Source organism: Lagopus muta, chromosome 6 (assembly GCF_023343835.1).
Source record: "Lagopus muta isolate bLagMut1 chromosome 6, bLagMut1 primary, whole genome shotgun sequence".
In the NCBI taxonomy this organism is placed as follows: domain Eukaryota; kingdom Metazoa; phylum Chordata; class Aves; order Galliformes; family Phasianidae; genus Lagopus; species Lagopus muta.
In genome coordinates this window covers 824,101-838,223 of record NC_064438.1, presented here as the reverse complement: position 1 = coordinate 838,223, position 14,123 = coordinate 824,101, and the positions used below count along the sequence as shown (strand labels likewise).

Sequence of the window (14,123 nt, the reverse complement as noted above, 5' to 3'; positions counted from 1 at the left end):
AACTGAATACAGAGGCCTTCATAAAGAGCACAGTATATAAAAACAAAGATTCAGCTGAACCTAAAAAAAGCTCAATTTATTTAAATAGCACCCAACATGAAAACAGGAATCAAATTAACTATCATTTTTTATTAGTTCTGCATAAGAAAAATACAAGTCATCTACTAAACCTCACATCCTGTGGGTACCACAAATAAATTGCCATTTTTTGAATACTGAGGCCCTCTATGATATGGCATCACATTGCTACGCCTATCAAAACTCTCCACAATACCTTTTATTTCAGTACACGCAGTCACTCCATCTTTAGCATATTAAGTCTTTCCTCACAAAAGAAAGTAAAGCCTTAAGGCAGCACTGACTCTCTTTTTAAGCAAAAAAGTAATATATTACATGTTACAGAAGTGAGCATGCTGCTTTAATCAAGTTTTAATTATACAATTACCTGCCAATGTAAATTCAGAAAAACAAAACAGACACAAAACCACTCACCACAGTAGGTAGCTTAAATGTGAAATTACACATCACAATCACCAACATTTTATTGTAACATATTCTTCCTGTGCTGAAGTAAACCTTTCTGAAGGACTTCTCACCTGAACAGACAAGTGTAATCGCTGAGCTGAGCAGCCCTGAGCATACGGAACAGTAATGCAGAGCAATTTCTCAAGAAGAAAGAAAATGATTATTCTACATTCTGAATGCTTCCCTCCAGAAGAGTTGCACCTTATGAAGAGTTCACACAACACCCTTTTGCCATGCAGGCCCACACACAAACCTGCTTTGGAAAAAAACTTTCTTCCAAAACAAAACCTTCTGAAGAAGGAAGTATTAAGTCTGCAGCTAAAATTTAAGCATTTCTGCGGGCTACATGGGCACTTCACAGCATATCAACCACTCCTCCCTCAGCTGGGAAACTCCATCTGCATCCCTTGTCCCAACTAACGAGGCCCTAACAGCTAAAAGACTTATCTGTAAACAGGAAATATCTCACAGTAACACTACACTTCAATCCCTGACACTGAACTGCATCTACCTGGAAAACAAGAAAGTGCGTGTTCTAGCGTAAAGCCAAAGCCAAGACAAGAACTGCTCCCTCCTCAGAGAGAGAACACCAAACCCGCCCTCCAAAAAAAAAAAAGTCCTTTATTACAGGAGCACGTTTCTATAGCTTCTAATCTGCAGACGTTTAAACGCTTTCGGAGGAAAACGGTACCGTTAGGGAAGGAACCCAGAGCCTCGCACGTTAAACGTGACCGAACGCGACGAGCACGGCCTCAGCGCCGCGCCTCCCGCCCGCCCCAAGCCCGCTCAGCTCGGCGGGAAGCCGGGCAGCAGCCCTACGGCCCTTCCTTCCCCCAAGGGCTCGACGGGGCGGCCGTGTGTGCAGGAAGCCGCCCTCCGGCCGCGCCGTCAAGGGCAGCGGTCGAGGAAGGCCACGTTCCCGCCGCCCAGACTCAGTGACGGCCCACAGGCCACCCGGCCCCACACCTCCTCAGGGAGCGGCCCATGGGCTTCCTCCGCTACTGCTCACCTGCTCACCGGTACCTCCATCACCGGACATAGCGGATTAAAACAGGGCTGGGGCACCACCGCCTTCAAACAAATTAAAACGCCTTTTAAAATCGCCCCAAGCCGCCACTGCGGGCAGCGCCTCAGCCACACCAACAGCCACGGCCCGCAGCCGCGGCAGCCGCCAACAAAATGGCAGCTCAGCGCTACGGCCCGGCTTTCTGCGGGGGCAGGGGGGGAGGAGCCACGCGGGGCATGCCGGGAACGGCATGGGCGGGGCGAACAGGCGCGCAGAGCGGAAGTGCGTCACACGGAGCGGAAGTGCGTCACACGGAGCGGAAGCGTATTAGGGCGGCGCGGGGACGGATGCGGCCCCTGATGGAGCTCTGAGGTGGTGGTGGGTCGGATCTGTGGCCTTGTCTCTGCGGCTACTTCCCCGGCTCCGCTAGGGTACTCAGTCCTGTAGTGGGGGAGCCGGGCGTGGCGCTGGGGCATGTCCCGGAGTTGGGATGTCCCTGAGCTGTGAGTGGAGCGCTCCCCGAAGAGCGGCCTGGCCGGGCCCTGGGGCTGCGGCGGTCGCGCTTATGGCGCTTGTGGCGGACGTAAGGCGGGCGCCTTTTCTCGCCGCTCGCTCCCCGTCTGCTGGCAGGGCGCTGGTTGTTCGAACCCCGATGGATAGCGGGCAGCAGCTGGGATGGCTCGGAGGCCTCTAGCTTGGGGCCTCGTGGCGTGTTGTTCCGTTAGCTAAGCGTTGCTGTTTGAACTGTAACCCCCACAGTCTTGCCCTCGGTGAGGTAGCGCCAGCAATGTCCGCTTCCACCTCACGAGAGCTCTCGTTAACCGAGGAGGCGAGTTCGAGGGACAGGCTGAGAGGTCATCGTTTCAAAACATCTCGAGGACACGAGAGGCAGCTCCCCCTAAAGCGACTTAATTCTATTTACAAAGTAACCGCCAGTCTGACCGTGAGAGGAGGGCTGTGAAACGGCCGTTGCTGAGAAATAGGCTGCTGTAGGAGGCAAACCCATTGAAGGAGACTTGGCAGATACCGAGGTGAAAGCTGACTTCGCTGCCTTCACAACAGCAGCGTAAGTGTTCTTAAACTTGTATCATACAGTTGTAGTTATGTGGAAGTACTTATAGTAACCTGACGTTGCCCCTCTGTGTTCCTTTGCTTCATCTTCCAAAAAGTCCCCTTGTTAAACTGTAGTCATGTGGGAAAAAGCAATAGGAAAAACAGTCGTTACCTTTTCTTGAGCATGACCTAAAGTAAAAGCATGCAGAGGGAATGGTAAGCACCTATTTGACCAATCTGTAATATTTTTTCTTCTTGGTTTTGTGTAATTTTTATTTTGTTCACCAGAGATGAAATATGAGTATGTTTATCAGTCTGTTTTGATAAATGAGCTATGTTCTCAGGTTTCTTAGAGGATGATGACTTTGTGATACCAGGCTGATTTGGTTTCCATTGGCTCTTCCATTCCACAAAAATTGCCATTTTGAAAGTGTTTGAGATATAAATGTGCTTTCATCTGTAAAAAATCCTGCCTTTCTGATTCAACTGTGTTATATTGTTCCACTTCCCACTTAGGAACCAGTGCCTTATAAGGGATTACTTAAAGCAATGCTGGTGAAACTGCTTATTAGCTAGTGAATTATTTATAGACATGCAGGATGTCAACTGACTCAGTGGCCTTGGTGAAATTTTGATCTACGTCTTTGAATTTTTTTAAGCTACATATATTTCTACTTCATCTGCTCTTTTTTTCTTTTTTGAGCTACTGCTTTGTTCAGTTTCTTGAAATGATTAAGGTGCTTTTGAATGATGACATCACCAGTGACTTTCTTGCTCACCCCCTGGAACAAATTAGTAGAAAGGGAAATGAATGGTGTTATTGAGAGTCTTACTCACTCATACTTCCTACAGTGCTTCTCCACATCCCCCCAAATAAATATGTTGTCTCTTCAACTAGTTTTGCTCTTCATTTTTGTAACTCCATGCACAGAATGGGCCTTGGGCAAGGCCCGGCAGCTGTAAATACAGCCAGTGCCTGCTGCATTTCTGTCCAGTGTTGTGTGATAGCTTGTGTGAGCTGCAGCTGTAATGTGTTCTCAGCAGTAATGTATTAGTTGGAGAAAATTAAAAGAAGCACTAACTTACAGGAAGAAAATTTCTTGTTAGGGTCTTGTTGATATGCTGTTCTTTATGACTTCAGCCCTGGTAGCTTGCCTTGGTTTGCAGTTAAATGTGAAGCTTTTCACACCTGAGTGTTAACCAAGGTATTTGTGTTCTCATATGAATCTGTGAAGAGGCAATGCAAAAACCTACATGTAAACAGCAAGTTGTATTTCAGAGTAACTTCAGAATGTTTCATGAGTGTAGGTTAGGTGTTTAGATAGAAAAGTATTAGCTGAGGTTCTTACTGACTGGGACTTCTATTAGGGCCTTGCGCAAAAGCCTATTGTCTTGAGTAGAGTGGTGTGTTATGGTAGTCGAGCCATTTGACAGGCTGATTTGGGGCTTTCCTGCTGATGGTGTGGGGCAAATAATGGGAATGCATCAGCGAAGCTTCATTGCTAATTCCTGCAGTGTTACTCAGGTGTTGTAGCAGTGACTGTTCCTTCCTTTGTTCTGAGGCTGCATCACTTTGAGTGGACTAAGTGACACAGAGCATCTAGTCTGACCAAGGTAACTGCAGTGGTGAGGACATGATTACAGGCCTGTCTGCTGGAAAATGCTGCACTCTAATTTTCATATGGTTCATGGTATGAAAGCAGCACGGCGTTGCTAATATGTGTGATGCTTCCTGATTCGTGCTTGATTCAGTAATTGATGGCAGGCTGTGAGTGAACTGCTGTGGATTTTACTGCTTGGTAAGAGGCTTGCTGAAATTACACATCAGAAATTGAAAACAATCTGCAACTGAACAAGAATTGAAGACTTCTGCTATTCATATAGCAATTCAGTGGTGGTTAAATGTTTTCTCTAGGGAAAAAATGAACAAAAATTGTGTGTTACTTGAAAAAAACAACTAGAAGAAAATCAGATCTTAAAGCAAATGGATGTTGAGCTTTACAAGGCCAACCATGAAGTGGAGCAGATCTGAAAGGTGGCTGCTTTCACAGAGTTCAATCAGTGGTTATGGAATGGCTGCCATATGCAGCAAATTATCATGTGTTACTTGTTATGAAATCCCAGGTTTTGTGTAATCCCTTTAGCAGAACTCTAACTACTGAAAACACTGGTCAGAAAGGTTTTTCAATAGGATTAATCATGGATATGATTGCCTGCTCAAACATAGAGAGCTCTTAACAGCTCTTAGCTTTGAACTGCCCCATTAATTTGTGTATTGGTGCTCCATCTCAAGCTACCTGAGTGCAGAGGGGATTGACCTTGCTGCTCATCATCATATCACCCAAGTCTGTAGGTTCCATCACGCATTTTACAGGGTGGGTTTCAGTGTGGGTAGGGAGATGCTCACCTGGAAACTGAGAGACCCGGGCTTCCTGGTATTGGGGCTGGTGCCAGGACCTGTTGTTGTCTCAACTGAGTTCTGCAGGAGGTGAGCCTGTGATCTGTCTCTTGGCTTTCATAATTGACAGCACCATGGGGATTCTCTGAACTAAAGATGATAGTCTAAACATCTATTTCCATAGGCCCTAATTAAGAATAAATGTCATGTTTCTGTCAAACTGGTTTTGCTCCTTGTTGACATCCACTGTTCTAGAGTGAGGTGTGTCCCTCTAATTGCTAGCATCAACTGCAAAGATGAGGAAGTAGAACCTAGCCTTTGCTAGGATTTTCTTGCACTCTGCTCTGGAGCTGTTGAAGTCTGTACTGAAGAGAGAAGCAAACAACCACGGGGATATGGGTAGTGATGAGAATGTAACAGGGCTCAGCTTAAAGTGGGCCTATAAGGGCCTTTCAGCTATCAGGAGTTTTAGTGTGTGAGACCATTTGCATCAGTATGTGATCGGTAGGAGCCGTGCCATTGAGCCTGAGTAATATTCTCTGAAATTTCTTTCTGGTAATTTTCTCTCCCTGATCTCTGTGACAGGTTCAGCACTGCACTACAGAGAGCCATGATGCCACTAGATGAGATAAAGGTGCTGAATTAGGAGGCTGGATTAGGAGCTGCATGTCCATTAGGTTAGACACATTCCAGCACAGGCGCTGTTGAGTTTGGAATAAGGAAAAGATAACTACATTAAAAAGGTGTGGGATCTGTTGCTGCTTTTGCATTGCCAAAGGTAGTCATCTTTCACTGTTAGTAGTAGTTTGTCTTGCTTCTTTCTTGTTCTTCTTTTTCTGCCAGCCAGAGATGCTGGTGCTTATCCTCCAGATGGAGGTTCGCCATGAGGGAGGGGTCGTGTCATTAAAAGTGCCTGGGTTACAGACGTGGCAACATGGCTTGTGTCACCTCATGGAGCTGCGTGTCTTCTGTTAGCCAGGGAGCCAGACTTCACATTCATAGACTGCTTTGGAAGTAAAAAGAAGGGAATTGATGACATGTGGTGGTAAATGATGTAGGTGAAATGCGGTTGGAGTTTCTTCTGGGTAGAGGAATGTGTCAGGTTTTAAAATTAGCTTGAGGGGGAGAAACCAATTTAGGAATTTAGTAATAAGCAGAAAACCAAGATGAATGGATTAGTGAATGATCAGGGTGCGTAGTACAGAACAGTCATAGCAAACTGCATAGTTGCAGTACTGCACTTGGGTAGTGTAATAAGTTGTTAGAATGATGGATTGAATTCCAGTTTTCCAGCGTGAATTTGTTTGCTTGCATTGGCTATCATTTAACACAATATTGCCTACTTTGTTTTTTGTAAGCAGCTTTTCAGCTTTCCAAGCTAAGTACAAATAATCCCCATTTAGGCTGAGCAAGTTTTTTACTATTATTTTTTCCTTCTAGTGATCTTTTCCAGGTCTTGTTCTCCTTCTGTACCAGTGCTTGCTGCTGTGGGTCAGTACTGGCATTCATCACCAGGGATTTATGTTGCCTGGTGGATTTTTTGGAAAATAAACTGTAGAGAAGTGAAAGCTGGAGCTGGCTTTTAAAACTGTTTCAATGCTGGAAGTTTACACAGTGAAAATAATTCTGAAGGTTGTTTAAGCCAACAGCTGGCTATCCTCAGAGGCAGGTTACGTTTTTTCCTGAAGATGTGAAGGCAGACATTTGTGGATGAACCATTTATAATGTGGGTGCTGTGGGTCCTCCAGGTCCCGAGCGTTCTGAGCATGTGCAGATCAGTTTGGGCACAGCGGGGCTGTGAGTATCACTGAGCGCCTGGAGGTGGGAGAGCCTGGTGGAATTTCTAGGCAGAAACGCCCAAGAAAGCAGGAAAACTCGAACTGCAGAGCAAAGCTCTAGAAGCGAAGAACAGCACTGAGTGAAGCTGCTGGGCTGCGCTGTGGCGCTGGGAGCCGGGCGCTGCCGTGTTCCCGCACCGGGCCGCTAGGTGGCAGCAGAGCGCCGCGCTGCTCTTGGCTCCATTTAAGGGGTTTCAGAGTTGTCTTATTGTAGAGAATAGCAGAAATATGGAAGGAAAATATATCAAAGAATGATTATAAATCAAAGAGGGAACTTCCTGGTATTCTGTATAGTGGTTGTCATCCAGCAAATAACGAGAACAAAGTGAGGTGGGACAGAACATTCTCATCTGCAATTGGTGTCGTGCGCTTTCATCTACATCCAGCTTCAGTTGTTTTCTGGTGTATGTTTATGCTGGTTGCAAAGCCTTTTAAAAACACAGTGTGGACTACATTAGTTATTTCTGATATAAGATCAGTGAGACTAAGCTTATTGTTAATTGCGATCACCAGAAATAATGCTGGAGTGCCTTGAAGGTGGTAGTGATTAAATGCAACTAAGAATTGACTGTCTGGGCATTGTGTTACTTGCACTTAGACATTTTCTTCTTAGTTGAGTAACCCAGTTGTAATAAGATGAGAGTGTAAAAGTATATTTTTAAGACACAATATGCTTTTTTTTTTTTTAATAAGACATTATATGCTATTAGTTGTCATAAGTGGGGCTGTTCAGCCCAGAGAAGAGAAGGCTCTGGGGAGACCTGAGTGCAGCCTTTCAGTAGCTAAAGGGGAGCTGGAAAAAGGAAGGGGATAGACTCTTTACCCTGGTCTCTTGTGATAGGACAAGGGAAAATAATTTCAAAGTAAAAGAGAGGAGATTTAGACTGGATGTAAGGAAGGAGATTTTTACAGTAAGGATGGTGAGGCTGGTGCAGGTTGCCCAGACAGGTGGTGGATGCCTCGTCCTTGGAGACATTCATTCAGAGTCAGGCTGGACGGGGCTCTGAGCACCTGATGGAGCTGTGGGTGTCCCTGTTCACTGCAGAGAGTTGGGCGAGGTGGCCTTTTAGGGCCTCTTCCAACTCAAACAACTCAATGATGTTTGAATTCATAAGCACAGGACGTCACAGGTTTCCATCTCAGGCTGTTTTGGTTAGAGCCCTCATTGTCTGAAGTACAAATCAGCTGCAGGCAAGAAGCTCGCCCTGCTGACATAAATTCTACCTTAGTCAAGTGCTGTGTTTGTGCAGCCTGGAGAAACAGGAAAGGTGGAACTGGCCCACCGGTCCTCCTGTACTCAGGGCAGGGAGGTTGCTATGCGACCGTACTGTTTGATGTTTTACTTGAAAGCTCAGCTCCAGGAAACCGGGGTTTGCATGAAGAATCAATCAATCTTTCTTCTAAGTTTGTTTTCTCGTATTACAAAATGGAAATTGATTTTTGTGAACCAAGTTTTTCATAATCCCTCAGAAACATAGGAGAAATGTAGGAAAAATCAAATTCTTGTGTTATTTGAATTTCTTCATTTTAGGCAGGCTTGATTAACAAATCTTAATTACAGTACCCCCGGGTGCTGGCATAGCAGTCATTGCCTCTCTCCACACTTAGTTTGTAGGCTGGACAACTTGATCCACAAAACATTCCTTGCCTCAGTCCATCTTCCAAACCTGCTTGGACTGTTGTACCTGCCTTAAGATATGTGTCTTAATGCAGCTGCCATCAGAGTTCATGATTATCAAAGGTTATTTTGAAGAAATAACAAACCTTTTTGACTTGTGTGCAAATTCCCTCATACTGTGATCTTACCTGGCCTGGGTTCAGACCTGCATGCTGCACTTGGAATTACAGCTCTCTTTGAGCTCATCCCTGTGTAAATTTACCTTGGCAGATCACATGCTCTTAGAATTAAGGCTTATGTTTTTATAGTTATCTATAAAGCATTTGGGTACCATGGTGATTAGATCACATAAGCAGACAGTTCAATTTGCACTTAATGTAAGCTGGCGGTGCCAGGGTTCTTCTCGTTAGAAATCAAGCTTCCTGTTAACAGAGCTGTGTTCTCTGGTAGAACAAGTGATTTCAGCTACTAGATATGCACTGTTTTTTAGCAGATTAATAGGTACACAAAGGGAAGGAATTGCTTTTCAATTTGCTTCATTAGCTAACCTTGCAGTTAGCAGTGAAGTTGCTGCTTTTGAACCTCATAGCAACACTGCAGCTCAGCCAGCACGTGGTAAAAGAGAATTTGTTTTGTAATTTTTTTCTTTCTAAATTAACGTGGCATGAAATCTTAGTTAAAGGAAATGTCTCGACAGAAGTATAGGCAAAATATCCTTCTGGTCAACAGCATGAGAAGTGCTGCCTCTTCTCTGCTGCTGTAATTAGATATTGATTGTACTCGGAACAAATCTTTCGTTACAGTTCATTTCATGTTACATTTGTGCATTTTTCTTTTTTTCCCTTTACATTATTTGGACAGTTTTAAAGTAATGAATGGCTGAGTGTACACTCCAGGAAAAGTCATTTCTTTTTATTAGTGTACTGAGGGCAATGGGGTGGAAAAAGAAATGTCCAAGAGAAGTCATATTTACATATTTGCTGCTCTTGTTCCAAGCAGTAATTTTCCAGATACTGTCTGAGGACAGTTCCTGGGGGGAAGATTTCTCCCTGATTCTGGTACGTGTTATCAATTACTTCTGGAGAGTTGCTGTGGCTTTGAGTGAGGCAGTTACAACCCCCACTGCTCAACTGCCAGACAGACCATGAAGCACTTTGTGTCGTGTATTCTTACCCAAAATGTGACGATCCTGTGTTTAACACAAATTCAAGTGCATCGTGGCTTTTTATTATTTGTTTGCTCTCTGACCAGGAATGTTCTGCCTTTGTATCTCACTGTTCACCATTGCATTACTGCACTTGCAGTAGTTTGGTCTGGTTCTGTTCCTTGAAGTGACAGAACAGTAGCAGTTGTGTATCAGAAGCGCACATCCATTCCTGCATGAAATCTTGGTGCAAGCCAAACCTGAAGTGGATGAACCCTAAATCCTTTAACAGTATTTTGTTCAAAATGAAGAGCATGGAAGGGTGTATGCATCCCATTCCAGGAGATCATGGCAGGGTTGGGAATATCGTCAGTGCTAACGGGCTTGAAAACCCAACTGCTCATTGCAACAACTGTAGTTTTTCCAGTTCCAAACACTCTGCCTACAGTTCTGCAGCAATTTAGGCATCTTTGTTACAGAATGATAGCAGCGAGCCTTTGGGCTATTATTTGGATGCTAACAGTACCAGGGGACTCTCTCACTGGGTTAAACATACTTCCATCCAAACGTGCTTGTTACAGTATGTGCTCGCGTTGCAAAGTGTTCATGTACCCTGTGTAGGAATCTCTGGTCTATTGGGACAGAAACAGTTTGGTCCACAGGTCTGTGTCACAAAGTCCCGTGAAGCTGCTGCTGATTCTTTATACTTCAGCTCTAAAACAGCTTCTGAAACTCCCACGCAGAAGCACTGCATGCTTAAAAAGCAACATCCTAGTAATTAGGTGGAACAGAATCCACTTGTATGTCACAAAAAGACCTGACTTGATTATTAAAGAGAAATTAATTTGAAAAGGGCCTCCTTTATCTCATGATCCCCCAGTAAACAGAGAAGCTATTCTTTTGATTCTTTTCTGGTTCCTTTCAGGTGCGAGTTAGAAATAACTTGGGATGCTTTGATTTTGTTTCTCTCAGAAGCAGAGTGAGGCAGCTCTGTCTGCGTGCTGGTGAGATTGAGGGCATGGCAACAGCACAGAGATGGTCAACAACGATGTGGTATCATGGAAGAATATATTAGCCCTGTTGAAAAGCATGGGATAGCTTTCTTTCTGGTTCACGTAATGAAGACAAATATTTAGGGAGTAGATAGGTGCTGACTGTGCGTATGTGATAGCGGAAGGATGGCACACGTAATAGTGCCTGGTAACTTATTTGCTCTTCAAAGGATGTGATCATATGTGGAGAAGCTGAAAGACAGCAGGTTTGGCTGGTTGTGGTAGAGTAGTTAAAAGGCTTGCTCTAAAGGCTCTGGGTATGTAGCCTAGCTCAACATATTGGGGTATTTTTCAGCTGTATTTTTATCCTTGACTTGGCTTTTTGTTTCTTCCTTTCCTGTATGACTCACTTTTATAATACACCTTGATTACAATTACTGGCTGTTCTTCATAATAAACCCCATTCCTTCCTCTTGCTATTCTCCTTTTCAGGTTTGGTTTGAAAATTCATAGGGTTATGAATTCTTGATCTCTTCCACATTTTTCTTGCAGCAGCCAGCTCTTTGAACTAGTTACCAGCATTAAGAACTGCCAACACTATCTGCCGAATCATTGCCCATCTTTTCTTCTCCAAACACATTCAGGTTTGTAGGAAAAAGCACTGCTGAATGCACCAGAAAAGCAGGAACTCCATGAGAAATGTAAGTTAATACCAAGAGGTAATGAGGAAAAAGGTCACTGTTTTCAATACAGTCAGAAGTGACCCTTTACAATCACTGGTAGATTTCGAAAACACATTTACTCATCTCTTCAAGTCTTCAGAAGAAAACTGTGGGTCAGGAGCTCTTAAAAATGGTTTTATTCCTCTCCTGTTAACTTACTGTGATCATGTCATGAATGGTCAAGCAGGAGCACTGCTCTCTGAGAGCCAGTGAGTAATTGAGTAATGAGTTAAATACGTTTAAAATATCCATGCAGCTTTTTGAAGAGTCTCTGTAGCCACCCATGTAAAATCCAAGTTACCTACACTGTCTCTTTTCTGATGTGTTTCATTCATTTTGTATCTAACTCAGAATGGATGCAATGTAGCACATAAAGGAAACATTTAAAGAAAAACAAACACAAACAGGAAAAAGACATTTATAAAACATGGGTATAATGTAGTTAGGTGAAAAGGCAAGATCAGTCCTGCATCTAGGGATCTTTTTTAATCTCTTTATTTAATGACATTAAAAATACTTCTTAGTTCAGATAGGTGTTAGGGACTATTTGGGCTAGATTTTCTCCTGTGTGCTCAGAGCATGTGTGTACATTCTTCTCACAGCCCAGTTACTGATGTAGGGTTCCAGAAAATCATACTGTTACCAAATGTAGGACATGAGTTACATGCATTTGAGGTGATAGAGTGTTGTCTCAGAGATCTGACGGAGCTCTCTGGTAGCACTGCTGTCTAGTTCAGGAAAATCTGAGTGACAGAGAACAAGAAATGGCTGAGAAATTCCAATATTGTTAAAATGAAGAATGGAATGCAAATTTGAGAGAAAATATTTTACCATTTGCTCTAGGAATAATGTTTTTCCAAATTCAGAAATGATTATGTGAATTTATAATTACTTTATTTCCAAAAGATTGTGGATAAATAAGTTCTCCAATTATATGTTCAAAATAAAGTTATATTATGAAAATGATGAGGCAATGCTTCAAGTACTTGCGAAGTGATAAAATTCAGATCAAGGTTTGTGTTACCTTTCTATGGTCAATACTTGTGGATTGCTGTAGAATATCCTTTAGAGGAGTGAATGACTGTAGAGTGCTCTTTATAGGAGTTGCCCAACTTTCTTCCTGGAGATGAAGAGAACTCACTTGTTGGCCTTGTGAGTTGTTCTCTTTAGAGACAGGTGTGGTTTGTTCCCGTTCAAAAGCAATAACAACAAAAAGGGACAGGGAGGTACATACTGAAAAGAAGTTGTCAGAAATAGTGCTTGTACTCCGTGTAATTCACCGTGCATAAGAATGAAATCTGCCATGGGCTGAAGCAGTTAGTAAGTGCTCAAGAAGAAAGGATCGCCAGTTTGCAAAGTTATTACTATAGGAAAGAGTAATAGCTCTTCTCTGGTTCCTCTTTATCCAATTTTATAAATGGAAGCTGTAAGTTACAAAGCTGTAATCTTCAATATGTCAAAGCCTGTCTCCTAGTGAGGAAGGAACTGCTTATCCGTCCTCTTTCAAGCTGTAAACACGTTTGAACCATGACTGAAATTTACAGTCAAATCCACCGTAATTACAGAGTAATGAACGCTTCTTAAAAAATGGGAATGTAATTAGAAAAATACAATAAACAGCTATAGCTGGCATAGCCATTGCTGAGGGGGGGGTAAGTCCAGAGCTGCCATCTGGAGAATTTGTGCTTCCTATGTGGATATCTCATATTGAGTGAAGAATCCTTATTTCTTCTTGGGTTGTCCTTGTGTTTGGATGAAATTCTCATCCTAGAGAGGTTAGTAGTAAAACTCAGGGAGATTTTACTACTTCTTTTAAGAATCTGTCACAGTTTTCAGAGGTTGGGTTGCAAATTGTGTTAGTGCATGTTCACAATAGCCGACTTGTTCTGAGTGCATCACTTCTCTGCACATCAGGTCCACCTGGCCTTACAGACAGTGGTGTTTTTCCCTTCACTGTGAGAACAGCATCATCTTGTCCCTATCGCTTGGCCCTTCAAATCTCTTTGAGAATTGGCTGTCTGGCATTCTCTTTGGAAAAAACCGTAAAATTAAAATTGAGTTAGCTCTCTGACCTCCACCCTCAGCACGCTTCCAGGCCAGAAGAAAAAATAAGAGCAGGCAGTCCAGACTGGTGTGGCATGTCTGGGCTGTTTGACTTGAAGGAGAAATAAACAGGTCTTATGAACAAGGTTCCAATTACAAAGCAAAAAGGTAAAAGCAGCAAAAGGTGTATTAGCTTGTGCTTTTACTTAGTTTTTAAACTTTCCCTACCAGCTCTTGAGAATCCTGACACATCCATCTCTGGTATTCGTGAAGCATCTGCCCTGCTTTTCTCATTGCTATCTTCGTGTGCTGCTGATGGTACTCTTGCAAATCATCAGTTCTTCTTTGGTCCTTTGGCAATTCAGCTGTGGAATCTGGAATATGTTCTGGGGGCTGAAAAACTTTGCAGGTCTGGTAGTTTCTGATCTGGGACATTTTCCGTACAAGATCTTCCCTATTCTTCTGAACGGCTCATCATGGTTTTTTTTTGGCTTCTGTTTTGTTCTCTGTGTTTCTTCTTTCATACAGAATGCTTGATTTAATAATTGGAGTTCAAACAGGGTAAGAAAGGAAATGTAGATGATGTTATGGAGGAAACCCCAAACCCAGCGCACGTACTCCGGTCGCTTTGTGGTGTAACTTGTGCCAGTAAGTGGGTCACGTTGCTCCCTCAGCGCTGGGATTTGCACGTGTGTCATGGCTTACAGTTTGCTTCGTGTTCTTGTAAATGTCAAGGTAACAAGTAAACAGCCACATCCTAGCCACTGCTAAAGCAGCTTTAGGA

The 14,123-nt window shown here is 43.4% G+C and overlaps 2 protein-coding genes across 2 annotated transcripts in view; one reads left to right on the top strand and one right to left on the bottom strand.

The window, feature by feature from the left end:
• The window catches only part of CSTF3 (cleavage stimulation factor subunit 3), a 43,597-nt gene extending 41,825 nt beyond the window's left edge, over window positions 1–1,772 (bottom strand). The window contains exon 1 of the mRNA XM_048949659.1: window positions 1,535–1,772. Coding sequence (XP_048805616.1) covers window positions 1,535–1,564 — 30 coding nt within the window. The 5' untranslated portion in view covers window positions 1,565–1,772. The remainder of the gene's footprint in view (window positions 1–1,534) is intronic.
• A 66-nt stretch (window positions 1,773–1,838) lies between these two features.
• Window positions 1,839–14,123, top strand: part of HIPK3 (homeodomain interacting protein kinase 3) — a 94,285-nt gene continuing 82,000 nt past the window's right edge. The window contains exon 1 of the mRNA XM_048949655.1: window positions 1,839–2,597. The gene's annotated coding sequence lies outside the window, so the exon portion shown is untranslated. The remainder of the gene's footprint in view (window positions 2,598–14,123) is intronic.